Raw genomic sequence first — 17,814 nt, 5'->3', positions numbered from 1 at the left:
AGGCTGGAGCTATGGTCTGATAGCAGCCTTAAATCAAAAGGTTTTTTCTGAGAAGTTTGCCTTGAATCAAAATTTTAACGAGTTAGTGAGCAGCAACAAGTTTGTTCTAGGATGATTAAAACTATGCACAGGCCAATGTCCACCGCTTCCTAACATTAGCCTCGTCAAGGCTGGCAATTACCCCAAGGCCGAAAGGGCCCCCTTTCACGAATTCTGTAAAGTCCCGGGCTAAGTGAGGGTCTGGAAATGGTTTCAACTTTAGCCAGTCATGGGTCTCTCATTATCCCCATGTGTGAGGAAAGAAGCCCAAAACAGAACTCATTTGACAACACATAGCCCAAGGTTACTTATTTGTTGAATGTTAATTGATGAGAAAGAAAAGAAAAGCGATTTTGGACTGATGCAAGGCTTCTCTTTTCCCAGAGACCAAACCTTGGAAGCACATGGAAATCCCAATAAGACTAGAAAATTGTCAGGACTGGCAAATTCTTTTTCTGTTAAAACAAACAGGAATAACAAAGGATTTTTACGGAAATTAGTTGCAATCAAAGGAACATCTATTAAGAAATGAAATTTCAGAATCAAGTCCCTGTCAAGCATCATGTATTATTCCTTTAGTTTTACATCATATATGGTACTACTACATGTGTCTTCAAGCAAAAATTTATCAACAAATCACCTAAATATTTCAGCAAATCAGCCCAAAATGTAATACTTATGAATTTCTAGAATGACTTAGATTAGATAACAAGAACTTTCGCATGTTTGTGTATGTGTAGGGAAAGATCACCATTGAGCCATGAGATCAGTAACATGATTGAATATGTATTCATGAACGCTTGTTCAGGCCATGGAAGAAACGGTGTTTTCTCCTCTTGGAATGGCTCCCAGAACCCTTTGACACAACATAAGGCACAAACTGTACCTGCAGAAAACAACACATCTCCCCATGTTGAGACCAAGGCATGATTATAAGATCTCACAGAACAATAAGAGAAGGAAGAAATTCTTCGTGTTTCAAACATCTAATGCTTTTGAAAGAAATAAATTCTAATCATAGATGTTGAAGGATAATGCAGCTAGACATTATAGCCATAATTGGAAATGAGAACCAAATTTCTAGGTAAGTTTAAGTAGAGTTTCCATTATTCACTAGAATATAATTCCTTTGAAGAAGCACAAGTATTGATATATGCAATTTCAATGAATTTAGAGCTCCAAAGTGACATCATAACCAGGAAACCGGTAAAGAAAAACCAGAAAAAAGCACTCTTGCTAGAAAGATGAAGGGGGGAAAAGCTAAAACCTGAGAGTTATTTCGAACACCAAAATCCTGAAGAGCAGCTCCCTCATCAAGCAGCTTCTCATTGTGGTGTGCTAGGCAGAAATTGGCCCATACGTGCCTCCTACAACCCAAAGTAAATATAAAGCTTAATCTTCAAACACAAAACTTTACACTAGTATTTCCTGAGAATCTTGAACAGCAAAATGTACAAATCTCCAAATACCATGATGGGTGCTTTAAGAGTAAAAAAAAAAAAAGAAGATGATATACCATGAAATGTGGCGATGACCCATCTTGGACTGCTCGAACTCGATCACTTTCTTCTTGATTGCGAGCTTCAAGTCTTTCACCGTGGCCGAATTCATCACCGCAATATCTTCAGCACCAACGAAAACCAACCAATTCACAAAGGGCTTTCTTAACAATTCAAACAAAAATTAGACTTTTGTCTAAATGCCTAGCTGACAGAAAGAGAGAGAGTATGTTAAGTACCGAAGGAGGTTCCATCTAATTTGAGGATGGAGATGCGCATGGCACTCCCCAGTTCAAGGCTGATGAGGGTATCGACATCGGATAAAGTGGGTTTCTTAGGGACATCGGCGAGGATTGGGTCGTCGAGGAGAGCGGCGAGTGTTGAATGCAACTTGGCTTTCTTCACGTTGTTGTTGTTGTATCCGACCACGCTCTGTTCCTCCTTCGCGCCTGACTCCATCATGCTTTCTGCTGATACATTCACCAAAAACCAAACGAGAAAATGGTTCCATTAACTGTTTAACCGATCTGATTTATTGGAAATTTTTGGTAGAATATTTCCAGCCATGAGATGGGCTCACAGCCAAGACTAAGAGCCTTAAGCTAAAGCTATTTGGGCTTTCAACTCATATCATTGATTAACCCATCCCAGGTTTTCAGGTCCACTCCATTGAACGGTATTGTTATCCGAACATCAAACAGACGCCTGGTGCCAGTTTCATGGCATAACCAGAAATTCTCCATTGATTTCCCACTCAATGCCAAGCATTATGGTTTAAACGGAGTTGTAGAACTAGTTGGTTTGATTTTGAGGAAACTAACAACCTTAACTATTTTGGGCTTTTCTTCTTTCTCGAATTGAAATACTGGGAGATGATGAAGAGTAAAGACAATCTTTGGTGCCCACCTACATACTCGCAGTCGGGAAATGGATGGGTCACCAGAGAGTAGTTCCCAATTTTCATTCTTGCATTGCATAGTTCAACTTGGTAGTAAATTGTTGTGTGACGAATTGAACTGATAGATGAAGGATTGTATTTTAATTCTTAAAACCAAATACATTGATCGTGTCATGATTTGTTCGGGGAAATCCACGAAATATAATGGTAAACAACAACGGTAACAACAACATGGAAACAGAGCAAATATGGAAAAACCCTAGTTGAACTTGAAGCAAAAGCTCAACAAGACTACCATGTAAGAAAAGCCAACAAAACCATGGTTCAAGTCGTCTGCTTCTGCATTTCAACCACCTTCTTCCACGAATCACGGCTCGAAATCTCACCCCACCACCTCCCCACGTTTTTCTTGAAAGTGAAGAGCTCTCCCCTATCAGAAGCATTCACCAAGTAATGTGTGTTAGGCAAGTGTGAAAGATCAGCTAAGGAAAACTCATCGCCCGCCAAGAACCGACTTTCCCCGAGCCTCTTCTCGTACACCTCCAGCACTTTGGCGAGCTTCTGTTCATTTTCGTTGATTACGGCTTGGTCTTGCTTAATCTTCATTCGTGGTGCAAATGCGAGCTGGAACACGAGGACTGAGCTTGGGGGGTTAAAGCTCTGCCCTTCAGCCTCCAGCCATTGATCGATGGAAGCTTTCGCCAATGGGTTTGTCCCGTACAATCCTGTGTTTCCCTTCTCTGCGTACTTTTCACATAAGTACCTGCATATTGACCTAGACTCTGCAATCCCAGACCTAGATTTTAGGCACTGTCCAACAAAAGGGAGAACAAAATTGGTCCGAAGTAGAATAAAACCAAAGTTGTGGATGATTACCAAAGAGGGAGGTGCTCTCATCTTGAAATGCCGGTACTTGACCAAAGGGCTGTTAAAGCCAAGAATTTGTGAGGAAACAAGAAGGTACTAAACCAGAAAGCAGGCAAGACAAATTAACGTATGTACCTGGATTTTGAGGAAATCAGGACTCTTGTGCTCGCCCTTGAACATGTTAACGGGGATGAGCTGGAATTGCACATCTTTCTCGAGAAGACAGGCTAAGACTCTAGATACGGCAGTGGACATTGGTGGGCCGTAAACTTTCACCGGAGTTGCCATTGGGAACTTCTGGTCTTGTCTATCTGTTGATCTTCTTGTTACGCTCTCCACCATATAAAACAGAATTTTCTGGCCGCTTTATCCCTTGCTTGATGAGGGCAGGTAAATTGGGTCCACCTAGGACATAAAGAGGAGCTTGATGGGACTGCGGCAGCCTGCACCAATATCGTTATGGGCTCTACCACTGGTAAGCTTTGGGTTCCTAGTTTCTATTGGCCTGAAATAACTGATGGAAACATGGAAGGGATAGTTGATTTGATAACAGGCTCAATTATTTATCATCATTTGGCAGACTAAAAACCTTAGGCTATAACCATTGGGCTTTTTATATTATGGCATCGTTAGCCCATATCAGGTTTTCAGGTCTATTGCTTGTGCAGTGCTACTATCAAGGCCCACAAGCAGAAGCTAAATAGCAGTATGCACCAGCACCATTTTGGGCTCTACTTGGCTAAGTTTGGGTTCCTAGTTTCTGTATATGTATCATCATTTGGAACCCAGAAACTAGGAATTACCAAACTCCATCGGCTTGTGTCCTGAAATTCTGAACATGGCAATTACCACGTGCGAGGTGTTTGCACCTTTCATTTAGTTCAGCAATGAGAAATATAAGAAATGTTCTGAACATGGCAATTACCAAACTTCAGCAATGGAACTTCTCATTTAGTTCAGGGACAAATATAAGAAATGTTCACAAACATACACTATAATTAATGCAAATTCTAGTACACAAAGAGAAATACTCAGGTTACATTTTTCTCGATTCCTGATTGTGGGATCTGCCATGTTCCTATGCACATGGATACCCCCTTATCTGGTGCCTTTAAGATCGTTGGAGACCTAACGGTGACTTCAGGTTCTTTTTGCCAACTGCTGTTCATTCCAGTGCTTGCACTTTTATGTTATCATGTCCTCAGGACATTATTCAAGAGCCGGTTTCTAAGTCAGTAAATTAGCTAGTACAAGCAATCCAATTTGAAGGCAGCCTATGTGAAACCAAAGTCGGCATGTTCCGCACATTCACATCGAGAGGCAGCAGGCGGTATTCAATGTCAAGGTCTTTCAGTATCTTAATCGTTTCTTCAAGTAAATGGCCTCTCCTACCCCATCTCTCCGCCATGTTCTGGTAGTTCATTTTGTGCTTAGACGACACTGAAAACTTCAGTTTGTTCATGTCTTCCACGTCAGTCACGACCACCAGAGGATTCTTGTGCCAGTGGTGCTCCCTGCTCTCAATGTACCTAGAATTGCGACAGTTGCTGTTTTAGAAAGCTCAAACGTATCCAATTCGACATTTTATTCTCAACAAGGTGAAGCTAAGGTACAGAAAACTAATGAGAGAGGAGATAAATCTTACTAATACTTACCGAATTATTCTTTCTTTCATGATGGCAATCTTCTCTGATGGAGTTGAGACATGGATACAAAATTCAATTGTTTCTATCATGTCAGGACTGCGGTAGAAGTTGCCAATAGGCTTGGTAGATAATAAACTATTTGGAAAAACGATCTTTTGGCCATCAAACCTTAAGAACACTGTGGTTAATATATTCATTTCTTCCACTATCATCTGAGGTTCAACAGAACAAACATTAGTAAATACTAAATAAATACTTTCACCCTGGAAAGAAAGGAAAGGAAAGGAAGAACTTCAAATTAATGATGGTTTCTTTACCTGCACTCCATCCACCTCACAACGATCACCCACATCAAATGGATGCATTATGAATAAAAAAATTATTGCTTCAAATACTGTCTTGCAGGTATTCCCGAAGATAAATACCACCAAGAGAAGCTGTGAGCTTATGAAAACAAGGAAGTGGGTGACAGGAATTCCTAATATGATGAGCCAAATTACGGCAATGACAATGGCTACAAGGATGTTCAACATATTGTGGAGTTCATCCACAGCTGTTTTTGTATCATTCAGGGACAGTGCAAGTGCTTTTCGATCTCTGAAGGCATTGACCTGGAAGAGGTAAAGAGTCCTTTAGGCTGTTTCTAAACAAATTTGTGAAATTGAAACCTTAATCAATTCCTATTTAGACACCAATTACCAGCCAATTGTTGAGTGATGCCTTGCTGATTCCTTCTTCTTCACTTCCTGCTCCGAAGAGATGCAATGCCTTCAAAGCTTCATCTCGACCCATAAAGCGCATGATATCTGCAAGGTAAATGCATCTGATACAGAGATTCGCGTCATTAAGTTGTCAGCATCATTGAACATCAATAGCTTAGAGATATTCATCAATGCAAAGCTTCCCAAACTTCATTTTGGCATCATTGTCTAATAAATTCCTCAAGTCTATATCCATACACATAAAGATGGATACTATTTATTCATTCATTAGTTTCTTTTCTTTGTTAGAAGATTAATATATCACCAAATTAATCATTGTTTCTCATTAAGCTCAAAAAGGTTGATTGAAGAAAAATAAGCTGTAAAACAAAGAAGAGCTATGTTCGGGTAAAGATGGTCAGATACTCAAATCAACTGCTCAAACACTTAGGCGCAAGGGAAGAGAACTTACTGAGATTCTGGCCGAGCCACATTCTGGAAAATCTTCTTAGCTGCTTCTTTTGCTTGGCATTCACTTTTAATCTGCACTGAAGATTCATCATCTATGTCGGAATTCAGTATCTGCTCATCTAGAGTAGCCAAGTGCCCATGGCTAACCATATTAATCATCCTCCTCATATTCCAAGCTGATATATTCTTCTGAGTCAGCTTACGAAGGTGGTCAAGTTGGATATCCTTATCTTTCATCTTAGACATTGTCCTTGAAATTCTGGGACCGTTGCCAACCTTTGTGGTATTTTGTTGTTTTGGAGGAAGTGTTGCCCTGAGGTTATCAGCCGTAGTAGTCCCATCACTCCGTGACTCCTCAACCTCGGAGGTATCATCCTTTTCCTCTCCTACTGCGTTATTTATTTCAAACAAGGGTGGACCAGAGAGCATCTCAATGACATATTGATTGAATAAAGCTTCCTGGATTCTGTCAAAGAAGGTGTTTACATGGAATGATGAAGCAAGGACTTTAACAAGGAGGGTTTTCACAAGCCATATCAAGGTAGCCACCAAGAAACATACGAGAATCTTTGTTACATAGGGTAATACCTCGCTGTTGGTCTCCTCCTGGACCGTGTCATCAAAGATCGAATGCCACACAAGCAAAACGAGGCCCAACCAGAGGCAATTCTGAACAGCCCTTCTCAATCCGTAAACAAAATAGAGAACTCGTTTCCGCAAAAGAAAATTGCGCTCGATAAAGATCACAACAACTCGAATTGCCCAACCAGAAACCAGCCGTCCACAGATTAATGCCAAAACCATGATCTCCCATTTCCATAACTGAAGATCCCAAAGCGTTTGTCTCTTTATACCGGGGATGGCCACGCTACAAACTAAGGCTGCTATAATCAGAACGAGACTCAACCACTGAAGTATTGTCAGTGCACTGAATTTCAGCAGCTTATATTCATCTGGAATGTCTTCCATGTCTTCCTCATCATGGTTATTTTCTTTGAACTCTTCTCCAGAGTTCATTCTGTCGCTCCTTCCATATGGGTCCTCGAGCGGGTCAAGCAACCTGGACTTGGTCTTGCTCACCAGTTGCCTCCATGAGTTCTGTCGAATATAGTCATTCGAATTGCACCTCGAAACCTGTCCTCCATCCGAACCAAAAGACCATTGGCGTGTTTCTTTTAGGCCTGAGGAGTCCTTGCTCTTCTGCCGAACAGCTTCAGTTAACACTTCATGAAATGAAACTTTGGGTTTCTTCGATGAACCTGAAGGCTTACCCCTTGAGTTATCACCGGTGATCTTTGAAGTGTTCCCATTTTCTTTGACCGCAGCATCGGTATTGTCAATGTTAACAACGATTTCTCCTTCTCTCTGCTTTTCAGAGGACTGTGCCATTTGACTGTCGTTGGAGTGAAACAGGAGAGGTTGTTCCTCAGGGTTTTGTAGCTGTTTTGCATTAGAACAGTATGATTTCAAAGACTTTCTCAACGGTTCCATTACAGGAACTTATCAAACTCTTCCAACTCCTCGTATGGAGAATTACTAACCATTCAAAGCACTTTTTAAATCGCAGGGCAGACAACAGGATGGGAAGTTTTTTCCTTGGAAAAAATTCGAGTACCATGCACTGTTAAATTGAAAAACAATGGGACCAAGCCGAAGTTGCATTTGTGAAAAGACCCTCGTGAGTCATGCGATCAAAAAGGTTCCAAGAGCATCTTATAGTAATGGAGCATTTTCTTTTCTTTCTGGCTTGGAATAAATTCCCCTGTCGAGCCTCAAGTTCTCCTTACACAGTTACACTTGGCTGCAGCATCTAGCTTAATTCCGATTCCCAAGAAAAATGGAAAACGAAGCTCTTGTTCCAGAGTGAAGAATTGGCCAACGAACGTAGATTACATTGCATCATTGAGTTATATAAATAAAAACTAAACCTAGCTAAGGTAGTAAAGATAGTAGAAAAGAAGTTGGAACTTTCTACCCTCCATAGAACAATTTTGCATGGGCTTAAATAATTAAAATGTCTAGAATTACGTATTCTATTTTAAATTATCATTAATAATTGTATACATATAAAATCTAACTCTATATATTGATTTAAAAAAAAACGATTAATAATGATATATCATATTATCATATCATCAGATTTTATTGTATCTAATTAGCGCATCATGTCAAATTTCATGAATATAATAAATAATACTTATTAATGGAATATAACTTTTATGAAATTATTAAATTTCATTATATAGAATAAGTATAGTTTAACTTTTGGCACGATAAAAAGGCCTAGGAAAAGAGCAAGCTACAAGGAACGGCAAAGTAAATCAAATATGCTCTTTCCAACAGATGGAATCCAATATCCTGAATGATTTTGCATCGGTACAACATATTCATCGTCCATATTCCCTTCACTTGAAAAAGCGTTCTTCACAGTAAAATTGTTCGAGCACTTGAGCAAATCATGTTGTCGTGTTTTTGGTCCTAATCTTCTCTAAGGAGTGATCATGGGTTAAACATCAAGAAACATATCAAAGTAAACGAATAAAATGCTTTACCTAGCATCAGCAGTGGAGAATTCAGTATTTACAGTGCTAAGAATAGCATAAGAAAAAGCAAGGCAGTCTGGATCAAGGGCATATTCTCCTGAAGAGTAGGCAAATATCGAGTTTAAACCGATTATTCTTATTGATAAACTCGATTAGATATCAAGCAATGGCATCTCCTATTTTCTCTTTTTAGGTGCAAATACACGTAGAGAAAATGTATTCATAGTTTGCAATGATAAGCAGCTGCCATGTCAGCATAATTACCCATTACTTTGAAAATATAGCGTTAAGTCCACAAAGAAAGAAAAAGAAGCATGCATACTACAAGCTACAAAAATTATCCACAGGGGCTTGCCATCTTGCTGGCTTCCTCCTGCAACCTGTTTCAAACTTCCTAGGTGATTTTTCCTTCCCATTTCTCATCTGCAACCCTTTCAAAGATTATCAAAATTTCTAACAAGAGGCATAAGCAAAAGGATGATTCTTCCAACTTTTCCCTACCTCCCTGCTATGTCTTGCAAAAGATCTGAAATTTCAGAGAATTCAGGTCTCAAGGATGGCTCCTGTTGCCAGCATCTATCCAGCAGTTCCACAAATTTCGGGTGAGTATGCTTAGGAATCACTGGCCTTAGACCCTGAAATCCACATAAAGAAAGCTCTTTACTGGTTCAAGGCACTTACACTGGGTAGTCATAAATTAGAAATCTTGTAGTGAAACAAGTACCAACTATCCTGGAAGGAAAGTAACAAGACTAAATTTTCATCGTACTTTCATACATGTGAGTGGAGGAATATATATACGAATATGTGTGTGACAAACAAAAATAATTCAGCTAGTTCTATTTCATAAAAATATACCTTCTGAACAACTCCCAATGCAGCTTGTAAGGGGGTTAAGTTCTCATATGGAAGCTGGCATCAATCACAAAAATTAGAGGTTTGGTTTTAAGTATGTGCAATCATAAACTACTAGAAATGAAAGCCAAAACAAAATAAACCTTGACATGAAGATTGAGCTATCACAGTGAAAAAAGAAACGAGATGCTTTTTTCAATCCAAATATTGCCAGAGAATTACCTTTCCCGTAAGCAGTTCCCATAGTACAACCCCGAAACTGAAAACATCAGCTTTGTGATCATATGGTTTGTGTTCAATCACCTTCCATGGATCAAGACCAGATAATCATGTCAGAGAGCTGGGAGGAAACTAGCAAAGGCAAATAATGGTCATCGTCAACACAGTCATGATATGCAATATCATCAAAAGGTTCATGTCTCATCATGCTCCATGAAATAGTTAAAACAAAGTTAAATAGATTATGGGACACACAATTGTGGGGCTGCTCAAGGTCTGAAATTATACCATACTTGTAAACAAAAGAATTAAGGCCTGGAAACTGAAACAAGAAACATAAGAGCATTTTAAAAATGAAAAAGGAACAAACTATCTGGAAGGTCATCAATAGAAACAATTCTCAACTTGGTTAACTTATTAAAGCTATGCACCAACAAAAAAATAACTGGATATAGCCTTTGTCCTAGTTCTATTCTACCTAGGTTCACTTTTTGTTAAATGAGACCGTCACCTCTTACAACCTCAACTCATGCTCCGGTAAATGCACCATAACCCTTGCTGACCTTCAATTTTCACCACAGCAAACAATCTCTTAAATCCTTCACCTAATCAAGATTCACTGAAAATCAATTTAAACTGCCCTTAGTGGCCATTAAATGATTTTTACAAAGGCCCACTTAGGGCAAGCACCCTGCAGGATTTCATGCTAGAACTGGATTTAAAAAAAATGATTTGTTATGAACTAATATTCCATATCATCAATTTTCACAAGGTAAACAAAATGTTAGATATCCATGAAAGAATGATCATCAACAAGAATACCAACCTCTGGAGCCATCCAACGATATGTTCCTGTTTCTGCAGTCATCACACCTGACTGAGCTTGCACCCTAGCAACACCAAAATCAGCTATCTTGACAACCTGTGACAGAGATCCTTAGTGTGTAAAGAAAAATGGCAATCAAGGACCAGACAGCACAAGCAATGTATATATAGCATAAACATAATCTGAATGCAAGCAAATGGACCAAAAATAGTCAATACTTCATGTTATGGCCAATCCTCCCTACCCACTCCCAAATAATATTAATTTCGTTCTAATAGAAGATAAATTTCATTGTTAGTTTGATACTTTGGTTGAGTTTGACTATTAATACCAAAAGCATAGCACAAGCCATCAAATGGAAATGGGGCTACAAACTGCCTAGTAGCATTTATAGAAATCCCAAATCCATTAGGTGTCATGTTCATGGGAAAAAAAAGATCAAGATTCTATACCCCTCTTATCCAACCACAGCCATAACCCCCATAAAATACCCGTACCCAGTATGAATTCCTCTCAAACTCTTAATCCTCAAGGTATTATTCTTTTAAAACCAGAACCATCAACTATAATTTAAAAAGCCTCAAGAGATACCTCCATAACCAGTAGTAGAACTTTTTCAGGATTCAAGAATTAAGATTATTGTTCACATAGAAGGCAACAAATTTACAAAGTAAATACCATAAAAAGGTGAATCTCTTACTCCATTTTCATCCATCAGAAGATTGGCAGCTTTCAGATCCCTATGCATTATATTATTTTGATGCAAGTAGCTCATTCCCTTGGAAACATCAATTGCTACTTTGAGTAAGAATGGAAGCTTAAAACCAGATTTTTGTTTATGCAGAAAGTCATACATGCTTCCACCAGACATGAACTCTGAAAAAGAACAGAAAATATACAAATTGAAATCGGAAATAGACTGAAAAATGAAAATGAAAATTACATATTTAGTCAGGAAGCTTGGTGTAATAGAAAGTCATAAGTCATACCTGTCACAATGCACAGGCTTGGAAGTCTGGTACATGCACCAATGAATTCAACAACATTCTTGTGCCGAATTTTCCTGTAAATTCCAAAGAAGCAAACAAAGGGAGAAGAAAGCTAAATTTCGCGATAGTAGGATGTAGGTAGTAGTTTATCTTTTCTTAAAGAATCCACAGGAAATTAAATTAGCTCATCAAAAATATGTAAGACTATGTACAAAGAACTATCCAAAAAGATATGGAGGAAACAAGAAAATTTGGACTTTTTCGACATTTTCAGAAGGCAGAATCAACACTCTGAAGCAAGACAAGGATAAGGAGAGCTTATGATAATTAGAGAGCTTGAGAAGGTCATCGACTTGATACTGAGTAGATACATTTCTATATCATTAATTCATGACCAGCAAGGAACATTATGAATACTATGACAATTGGCATGAACTGTATAGTGACAATTCAACTGGAGCAAACTGGATAATGTTTTTTCAACTCAGTTATATGGGGAAGAAGAAAAAGATTCACTCTACATCAAGAAAATTACATCCACATGAGGGAGAATTTATCTTTTAAAAGATTTATATAAGCATTTTAGATGCTATGGCTTGTCTGCTACATATGCATAACTCCTTTCTCTATAAGATAAAATGCATTACCAAATTGGAAGTCCTAGATGATCAATAAGAAGTCTCATGTAACACTTCCGAGTCGTAAGTTTATAGGAGATATCATATCCATCTACAAGTCACTTAAATAAGAGATAAGCCAAAACAATGCACATATACAAGGATAACTGGAGTAGGAGTATCTTTCAATTTCAAGGCTGCATATGAGAATGTTTTCACCTGGAACAACTACTTTACAAAAGAGGTTAAATTAGAGGGACATATTTGTTAAATCTTCAAGAACTCTCAACAAGAAAAATTCTAGATAAGAATTATTAAGTTGAAAGTGCACCAAATTAATAAAAGTCCATTGGGGACAGTGACCATACAAAGAAAGTATAAACATGGAAAAAGAAAAGTAGATGAAAGAAGAGTCTACAGTAATTACAAATTGCGATTAATCACACCTCATGATATTAACTTCTTGAGTAAATTCCCTTTGCAAGTTCTCATTTAGATGCTCAGTCCTAAGTACTTTAATGGCTACATCTTGACCACAGAAAGTACCTTTATACCTGCACCAGTCAAAATATATAATTCACAAGTATTATGCACAAACAGAGCAAGGCATTTTGGGACAAAGAACTCACAAATCACCATAGGAGCCTGAAGCCAATTTGCTTTCATACTTTAACAGGCTAGTATCAATTTCCCAAACACCATTTCCACCAGAAGGGATGTTTACATGACTGGAGGCAAGTTTGTTTCCAGTTTGCTTTAGCTCCCTCCCATGATACAAGGCATGAGATTTTGACCAGGAATGCTTCTGCAGAGCACTTCAAATTATCAGAGACCTATGCACTGCTATAAGATCACTATAAACAAGATACTTCAACATTTTCCTTTATAATGATTATCCTCTCTTTTTTCTTTTAGAAATAATTCGTAGGTTAGAATGATAAAATAAAAGGAGCACAGGCAGGAGCAAATATAAAGATAATCAAGAAAATTCAATTTGTTAAAGTTTTCTAGAATATTAGGCCATATCCTTAATGAGAAATAAACATGAAATCACCAAAAATTCATTGCACCAAATAAGACATACTGCACCAAAATGTTGACAAAGTATTGTATTACTGAAGAACACAACACAATTAGTTTTTACTTTACCAATCAAAATAATCATCAATGTGGGAAGATAAATGTTAGTACAAAAGAATATATTTTCCATAGTCACTTCAGTTAGAATACAAAAATAGAATGATCCAGAAATGTGGTCAGCTGAACTTGTACTCAGTTTAACATAAACCATTGAGCTAAATTAGACTTAAAAGTAAAAATAGGTGACTAACAAACATAACATCCTTGTCCACCATGAGAAAGAACAAGATATCAAAATAATGAATTATTGTAGCTATAACGGAGAATAGCAAGTGAGCTTACCTCAACTTTGGATATCTCCTTTATCAATACATTTCTAAGCTGGTCAGTCTCCTACAATCCATAATATAAAAGAATGTTAATCCAAGTGATTAACTGATGGAAAGGCACACAAATTTATTAGAAAATTCAAAGTCTAATAGATCTAGATGTGAGAGTCAATAAACTAATTCAAAGACTGATAAATGATAATGAAATCAGAAAGAAAGAAATCGATCTAAATGCTATAACATATGCAGCTTAAAAGACTGATACATATTCTATTGATACCATTATCAACTCTGTGACATTCTTCCCCAGGGAATAGTGATTTGGTCTGATATCATATCAAAAGAGAAGAAAGGGTAAAATACCTCAAGTGCCCAACCATCAACAACGAACACATCCAAGGAATAGCCATCTGTCGTGGAAAAAGCATGTGCTTCTTGAATGTTTAGCCCAACCTCAGATAGTAAAGAAGTCAACTGAAATTTCAACAAAAAATACCCTTAATAATGAAATTAAAAAGACTAATGACCAGATATCCTATCCAAAAATCATTTACACAACTAGACAAACCAAGAGACATTGACCACCTGTGTTAGAAGTTTTGGCTTGTCATTTGTTGAAATAGTGATCTCATGCATCAGCCTACAAAATTATGAATTAAGACATATTATTTCACATACAATCAATAGAAACTTCCAGAAATAATTAGAAAAGACTTCCTAACTTTCAAAGTTGTATACCTCTCATTCACCAGCAAGAATAAGAAATAAAAGGAAAATTTAAGGAGAAAAGAATAGCATTAGGCAGGAAGCATAGATGACATTGTGGACAAGAAAGTATCTAACAACAAATATCCAAAGCAATGCAGAGCCAGTGTAAATCAACAAGGTAACTAAAACTAAGTGCAGAATTTAAAAGTACAGAGTATCTAACAACAAATATCCAAAGCAATGCAGACCACATACCATGACACAAAATTACACAGTTTTGCACTTAGCTAGTAAGTTTACAGACCCAGATGTCAAGACTTGAGAACAGTTTGCCATAGTATACAATAAGCACACAAAGGATAATTTATTAACTAGGAAGACATCCTTTCTCCTCTGGTTATATCTTTTAGTTCTTCTACTATGCTTTCAAGAAGGTTATCCTAAATGAATCCATGCAGTTGATCTGCATGAAGTTGTGTAGAAATTGAATAACTATGGTATATAAACATTGCACAAAATTCCCAAGGAGATCACAAATAAAAATAAAAAATACCAAAAAGCAGGGGAGAACCTTTTTAGAAGTATTTACCGAGAGTCAATTAGATTGCCATTAACTACAACATCCATATCTTTAACACCTCTTTTAGCTTCATGCACAAGCTCAATACCAGATGATGTACCAAAGGCAGGTGGCGGATGAAACCTAAAATAGGGGAGAAAAAACAAAAAGGAGGAGCAAGGAAAGCATTCAGGAAAATAGAACTTAGCAGAAACCTAAGCCATATCAGAGTTTACATTTTTGAAGAAGACCAAATAGATGTTTACATAACCATGCCTCTTTTTGTTGGGATAATCAGAACACTGAGCATCAGCTTTTCTTGCAAACTTCAAATGCACCGACCCAACCCTATTTCCATCAGAGGCAGAATGAACCTGTATAAGAGAAACATTTGTTAAATTGCTACAAGGCCTTCAAAGGGACATGATAAAGCAACCAACATAGAATAATTGTATGATACCTTTCATGAACAAGCATCAAAGATCACTAAATAAGACTAATTTGCTATGGAAAAAGAAAAGGAGCAGCTGGTATTGATAGATGAATGAGAATATGCAGTAAAAATACTTGCACAGGCCGAACTTCGATTGCAGGTCTGGTAGCAGGATCGCGTGCCTTGTGAAGTAATCTTTTGTGCATAAGAACATCTTGTGACCTCTCCACATTTACATCAAACGCATACCTACAACAAACAAATACGCTTTTTAACTCATTGAATCTACGCCAAAAGAGCCAGTGAATGGAAATTCCAGTTAACTTCATTTCCTGATAAATAAAAGAAAAAACAAAAAGAGAACAGCAGCATATGGCAGACGCTCTGTTTGGCAGCTAAGAAACCAGAGGAAAGAACCCAGCAAAAACGTGAAAAAGTTAACTAAACTCTCTTCAATTACACTTTCCTCCCTACACAAAACCTCACTAACCTCAACTCGTAATTTGCTGATATTTGAAATTCTCGTTTTCTTTGTCAGCAAACACAAATATACTTACTTTTAAAACTTGAAATTCAGTCAACCAAGCAAATTCCACAAGTAATACGCAAATGAAAATGGGCGGCAGCAAGGATTCAGTGCTTGTTGGAGTACCTAGCAGGAAGTCTAGAGAAATGAGCCCACAGTTCATCTTCGAAGGCAGGGAAGCTCGCCTCCTCGATATTCAAGTCCCTAAGTCGACAAAGAACTTCGTTAAACACTTCAACCTTCTGCCTCTGTTTCCGACTCTGACACGGCGCGAAATCCACCGCTCTGCTACTGCAACTCTCCGTATCCCCCATTACCATCCAAAACACAAAGAGCAAATGAACCCAAAGCAAAAACAAAAACAAAAACAAAAAACGTTTCTGATTCAGATTTTAAAACACGACCGTATCGAGGATCAGACGTAGAACGCAATGGCAACAACGAAAGCAAAACGACGGAGAAAACTTTTCTTTCTTTGCGTAATGATAAATTCAGCTTTGCACCCATGGCTTCTCCATTTTCTTTTTTTTTTTTTTTCTTTTTTTTGCTTCTTTTTGGGCTTTCCCTCTCCCTTTTCTCCGCCTTTATAAACTGATAAATTTTGGTTGTTGAACGTCTAAAGTGAGGGCGTAATGCGCACCCACAAGCGCAAGACCTACGTGGATTCTAACGATACTGCCTTTGCTTTGCTTATATCACCCGCGGTTTAAAATATTTTTACTATTTAAATTAATATTAAAATAAACCCGGTAATAATTAGAAGGCAATTTTCCATTTTGTTTATTATGTAATCCAATGGGGTTGGTTCTATGACATCATCACGCACCTCCAGTCGTAACCAATGGGACTTCGTCTCCAGTCCCATTCCCCCACCTAATCTACTCTTATTAACGCATGATCACCACTTTCACTCCATGGAATCTTTCTCAAATCTCTCCCCTCCCGCTTTGGTAATTTTAAAATCTTGGGTGAATATTCTCACTAATCGGTGTGGGTGGTCTTCCGCTGTTTCGACCTTATTATATTAAAAGCCGGCTTCGACTGCTTTGAATATTTTAAACATTTTAGATCAGATTAATTATTCTTTCATGGTTTATGTTATATGCATGATTCATGTGAGTCGTGTTAGTACAAACTTCTGCTTAAACCAATTTAAAAATGGAATCTGTAAGGAAAGTCAATCGATAGCGGAATGATAGAGGGCAGAGGATGTGACATCTCAACCTATAGTAATCAAAGGTACGGTGCAAAAGCTTGAGGAATGGTAGCATTCGTAGTACGTAAAGCAGTACATCATGTCAGTATAAGAAGACAACTCATATACTATAAAATTGTGCATATTATATAAATTAAATGAGTTATATAAATATATATTAAAAATTGTAATATAGAATATTGTAGTCTAATTAAATAATAGTATTGATTTATAGTTATAATTAAATAATTTATATAATTTTCTTAACGGATTTCAAAAGTGAACTTTACTTGATAATCCTGATTTCATGTTATAAAGAAGAAACCAAGATTAAAATTTATATTTGACTAATCCAAGATAATTACAATAATTATCCCCGAAATGTGATTAGTTTTCCTTGGAAGCATCTTGTTCAAATTAGTGATTTAAAAGCTCAAAAATAGGAAATTTGTTGAATGTGGCTAATTAACTTACTTTTCATTTGAATTGCAATTTTGCAAGGATAAAATTAAATTGAATAGTTTTATATAATTATATCGTGTCATGAATTGTGAATTGTTAAGTTTTGAATTACCGTTTTCATCAATACCTAAATTAAAAAAGTTGTTTCCTTTATAATAATCTTTTAAACATTATTTTTAGTAGCATTAATCAAGTCTTAGATGGGAACTTCAATGATGATGATGATGATGATACAAAACCGTAAATTATTTGGTATAATTTGATATTTTAGCAATACGAAGAGCATAAAAGAACTTGAGCAATCTTTATTGGAGATGAGCATTAATCTATTTAGACTATTATAATCGATTGA

The 17,814-nt window shown here is 37.2% G+C and overlaps 4 protein-coding genes across 10 annotated transcripts; all 4 read right to left on the bottom strand.

Moving 5' to 3' along the window:
- Positions 1 to 539: 539 nt before the first annotated feature.
- Positions 540 to 2,067, bottom strand: LOC18591638 (Ubiquitin-like superfamily protein). The gene is made up of 4 exons (XM_018126373.2): positions 1,778 to 2,067; positions 1,556 to 1,661; positions 1,307 to 1,406; positions 540 to 925 (listed from the first exon to the last, which is right to left on the bottom strand). Exons 1-4 carry the CDS (start codon positions 1,998 to 2,000, stop codon positions 830 to 832), a joined length of 525 nt encoding a protein of 174 aa, XP_017981862.1. The 5' UTR covers positions 2,001 to 2,067; the 3' UTR covers positions 540 to 829.
- Positions 2,068 to 2,555: 488 nt separating this feature from the next.
- On the bottom strand, positions 2,556 to 3,676 carry LOC108660428 (glutathione S-transferase-like). The gene is made up of 3 exons (XM_007017869.3): positions 3,439 to 3,676; positions 3,313 to 3,361; positions 2,556 to 3,218 (listed from the first exon to the last, which is right to left on the bottom strand). Exons 1-3 carry the CDS (start codon positions 3,643 to 3,645, stop codon positions 2,761 to 2,763), a joined length of 714 nt encoding a protein of 237 aa, XP_007017931.3. The 5' UTR covers positions 3,646 to 3,676; the 3' UTR covers positions 2,556 to 2,760.
- Positions 3,677 to 4,224: 548 nt separating this feature from the next.
- On the bottom strand, positions 4,225 to 7,760 carry LOC18591637 (mechanosensitive ion channel protein 6-like). Its single transcript, XM_007017866.3, has 5 exons — positions 6,123 to 7,760; positions 5,649 to 5,772; positions 5,267 to 5,560; positions 4,959 to 5,161; positions 4,225 to 4,832 (listed from the first exon to the last, which is right to left on the bottom strand). Exons 1-5 carry the CDS (start codon positions 7,610 to 7,612, stop codon positions 4,544 to 4,546), a joined length of 2,400 nt encoding a protein of 799 aa, XP_007017928.3. The 5' UTR covers positions 7,613 to 7,760; the 3' UTR covers positions 4,225 to 4,543.
- Positions 7,761 to 8,890: 1,130 nt separating this feature from the next.
- Positions 8,891 to 16,431, bottom strand: LOC18591636 (serine/threonine-protein kinase STY46-like). 7 transcript variants are annotated; one of them, XR_016027896.1, is made up of 16 exons: positions 15,932 to 16,431; positions 15,414 to 15,528; positions 15,123 to 15,220; positions 14,877 to 14,990; positions 14,165 to 14,219; positions 13,943 to 14,053; positions 13,593 to 13,643; positions 12,800 to 12,975; positions 12,617 to 12,724; positions 11,554 to 11,627; positions 11,265 to 11,440; positions 10,565 to 10,660; positions 10,250 to 10,343; positions 9,742 to 9,870; positions 9,523 to 9,576; positions 9,285 to 9,299 (listed from the first exon to the last, which is right to left on the bottom strand). XR_016027896.1 is itself a non-coding variant. In XM_007017864.3 (15 exons), the coding sequence occupies exons 1-15, from the start codon at positions 16,123 to 16,125 to the stop codon at positions 9,162 to 9,164; spliced, it is 1,641 nt and encodes a 546-aa protein (XP_007017926.3). In that variant the 5' UTR covers positions 16,126 to 16,426; the 3' UTR covers positions 8,891 to 9,161. The 7 variants fall into 7 exon arrangements, 1 of the variants encoding a protein (XP_007017926.3); XM_007017864.3 differs by lacking the exon at positions 10,250 to 10,343 and having other exon boundaries at positions 8,891 to 9,299; positions 9,742 to 9,822; positions 15,932 to 16,426; XR_001929102.2 differs by lacking the exon at positions 10,250 to 10,343 and having other exon boundaries at positions 15,932 to 16,430.
- Between the last annotated feature and the right edge of the window lie 1,383 nt (positions 16,432 to 17,814).

Source organism: Theobroma cacao, chromosome 8 (assembly GCF_053813885.1).
Source record: "Theobroma cacao isolate CCN51 chromosome 8, ASM5381388v1, whole genome shotgun sequence".
NCBI classification, from domain to species: Eukaryota; Viridiplantae; Streptophyta; class Magnoliopsida; order Malvales; family Malvaceae; genus Theobroma; species Theobroma cacao.
This window is presented reverse-complemented; position numbering and strand designations above follow the sequence as displayed.

Bases quoted from the DNA above. Each gene is read 5' to 3' on its own strand.
- LOC18591636 (XM_007017864.3), bottom strand. From the start codon at position 16,125: ATGGTAATGGGGGATACGGAGAGTTGCAGTAGCAGAGCGGTGGATTTC. The intron at 15,529-15,931 runs GTACTCCAACAA...TGTTTGTTGTAG, and splicing joins TTCTCTAGACTTCCTGCTAG to GTATGCGTTTGATGTAAATG. The intron at 12,725-12,799 runs GTGAGTTCTTTG...TGACTGGTGCAG, and splicing joins TCAGGCTCCTATGGTGATTT to GTATAAAGGTACTTTCTGTG.
- LOC108660428 (XM_007017869.3), bottom strand. From the start codon at position 3,645: ATGGTGGAGAGCGTAACAAGAAGATCAACAGATAGACAAGACCAGAAG. The intron at 3,362-3,438 runs GTACATACGTTA...TGGCTTTAACAG, and splicing joins CTGATTTCCTCAAAATCCAG to CCCTTTGGTCAAGTACCGGC. The intron at 3,219-3,312 runs GTAATCATCCAC...CTGGGATTGCAG, and splicing joins TGAGAGCACCTCCCTCTTTG to AGTCTAGGTCAATATGCAGG.
- LOC18591638 (XM_018126373.2), bottom strand. From the start codon at position 2,000: ATGATGGAGTCAGGCGCGAAGGAGGAACAGAGCGTGGTCGGATACAAC. The intron at 1,407-1,555 runs GTATATCATCTT...TTTGGGTTGTAG, and splicing joins GGTCATCGCCACATTTCATG to GAGGCACGTATGGGCCAATT. The intron at 926-1,306 runs GTTTTAGCTTTT...TGTTTTCTGCAG, and splicing joins GTGTTCGAAATAACTCTCAG to GTACAGTTTGTGCCTTATGT.
- LOC18591637 (XM_007017866.3), bottom strand. From the start codon at position 7,612: ATGGAACCGTTGAGAAAGTCTTTGAAATCATACTGTTCTAATGCAAAA. The intron at 5,773-6,122 runs GTAAGTTCTCTT...TCTCTGTATCAG, and splicing joins GTGGCTCGGCCAGAATCTCA to ATGCATTTACCTTGCAGATA. The intron at 4,833-4,958 runs GTAAGTATTAGT...TCGCAATTCTAG, and splicing joins ATGAAAGAAAGAATAATTCG to GTACATTGAGAGCAGGGAGC.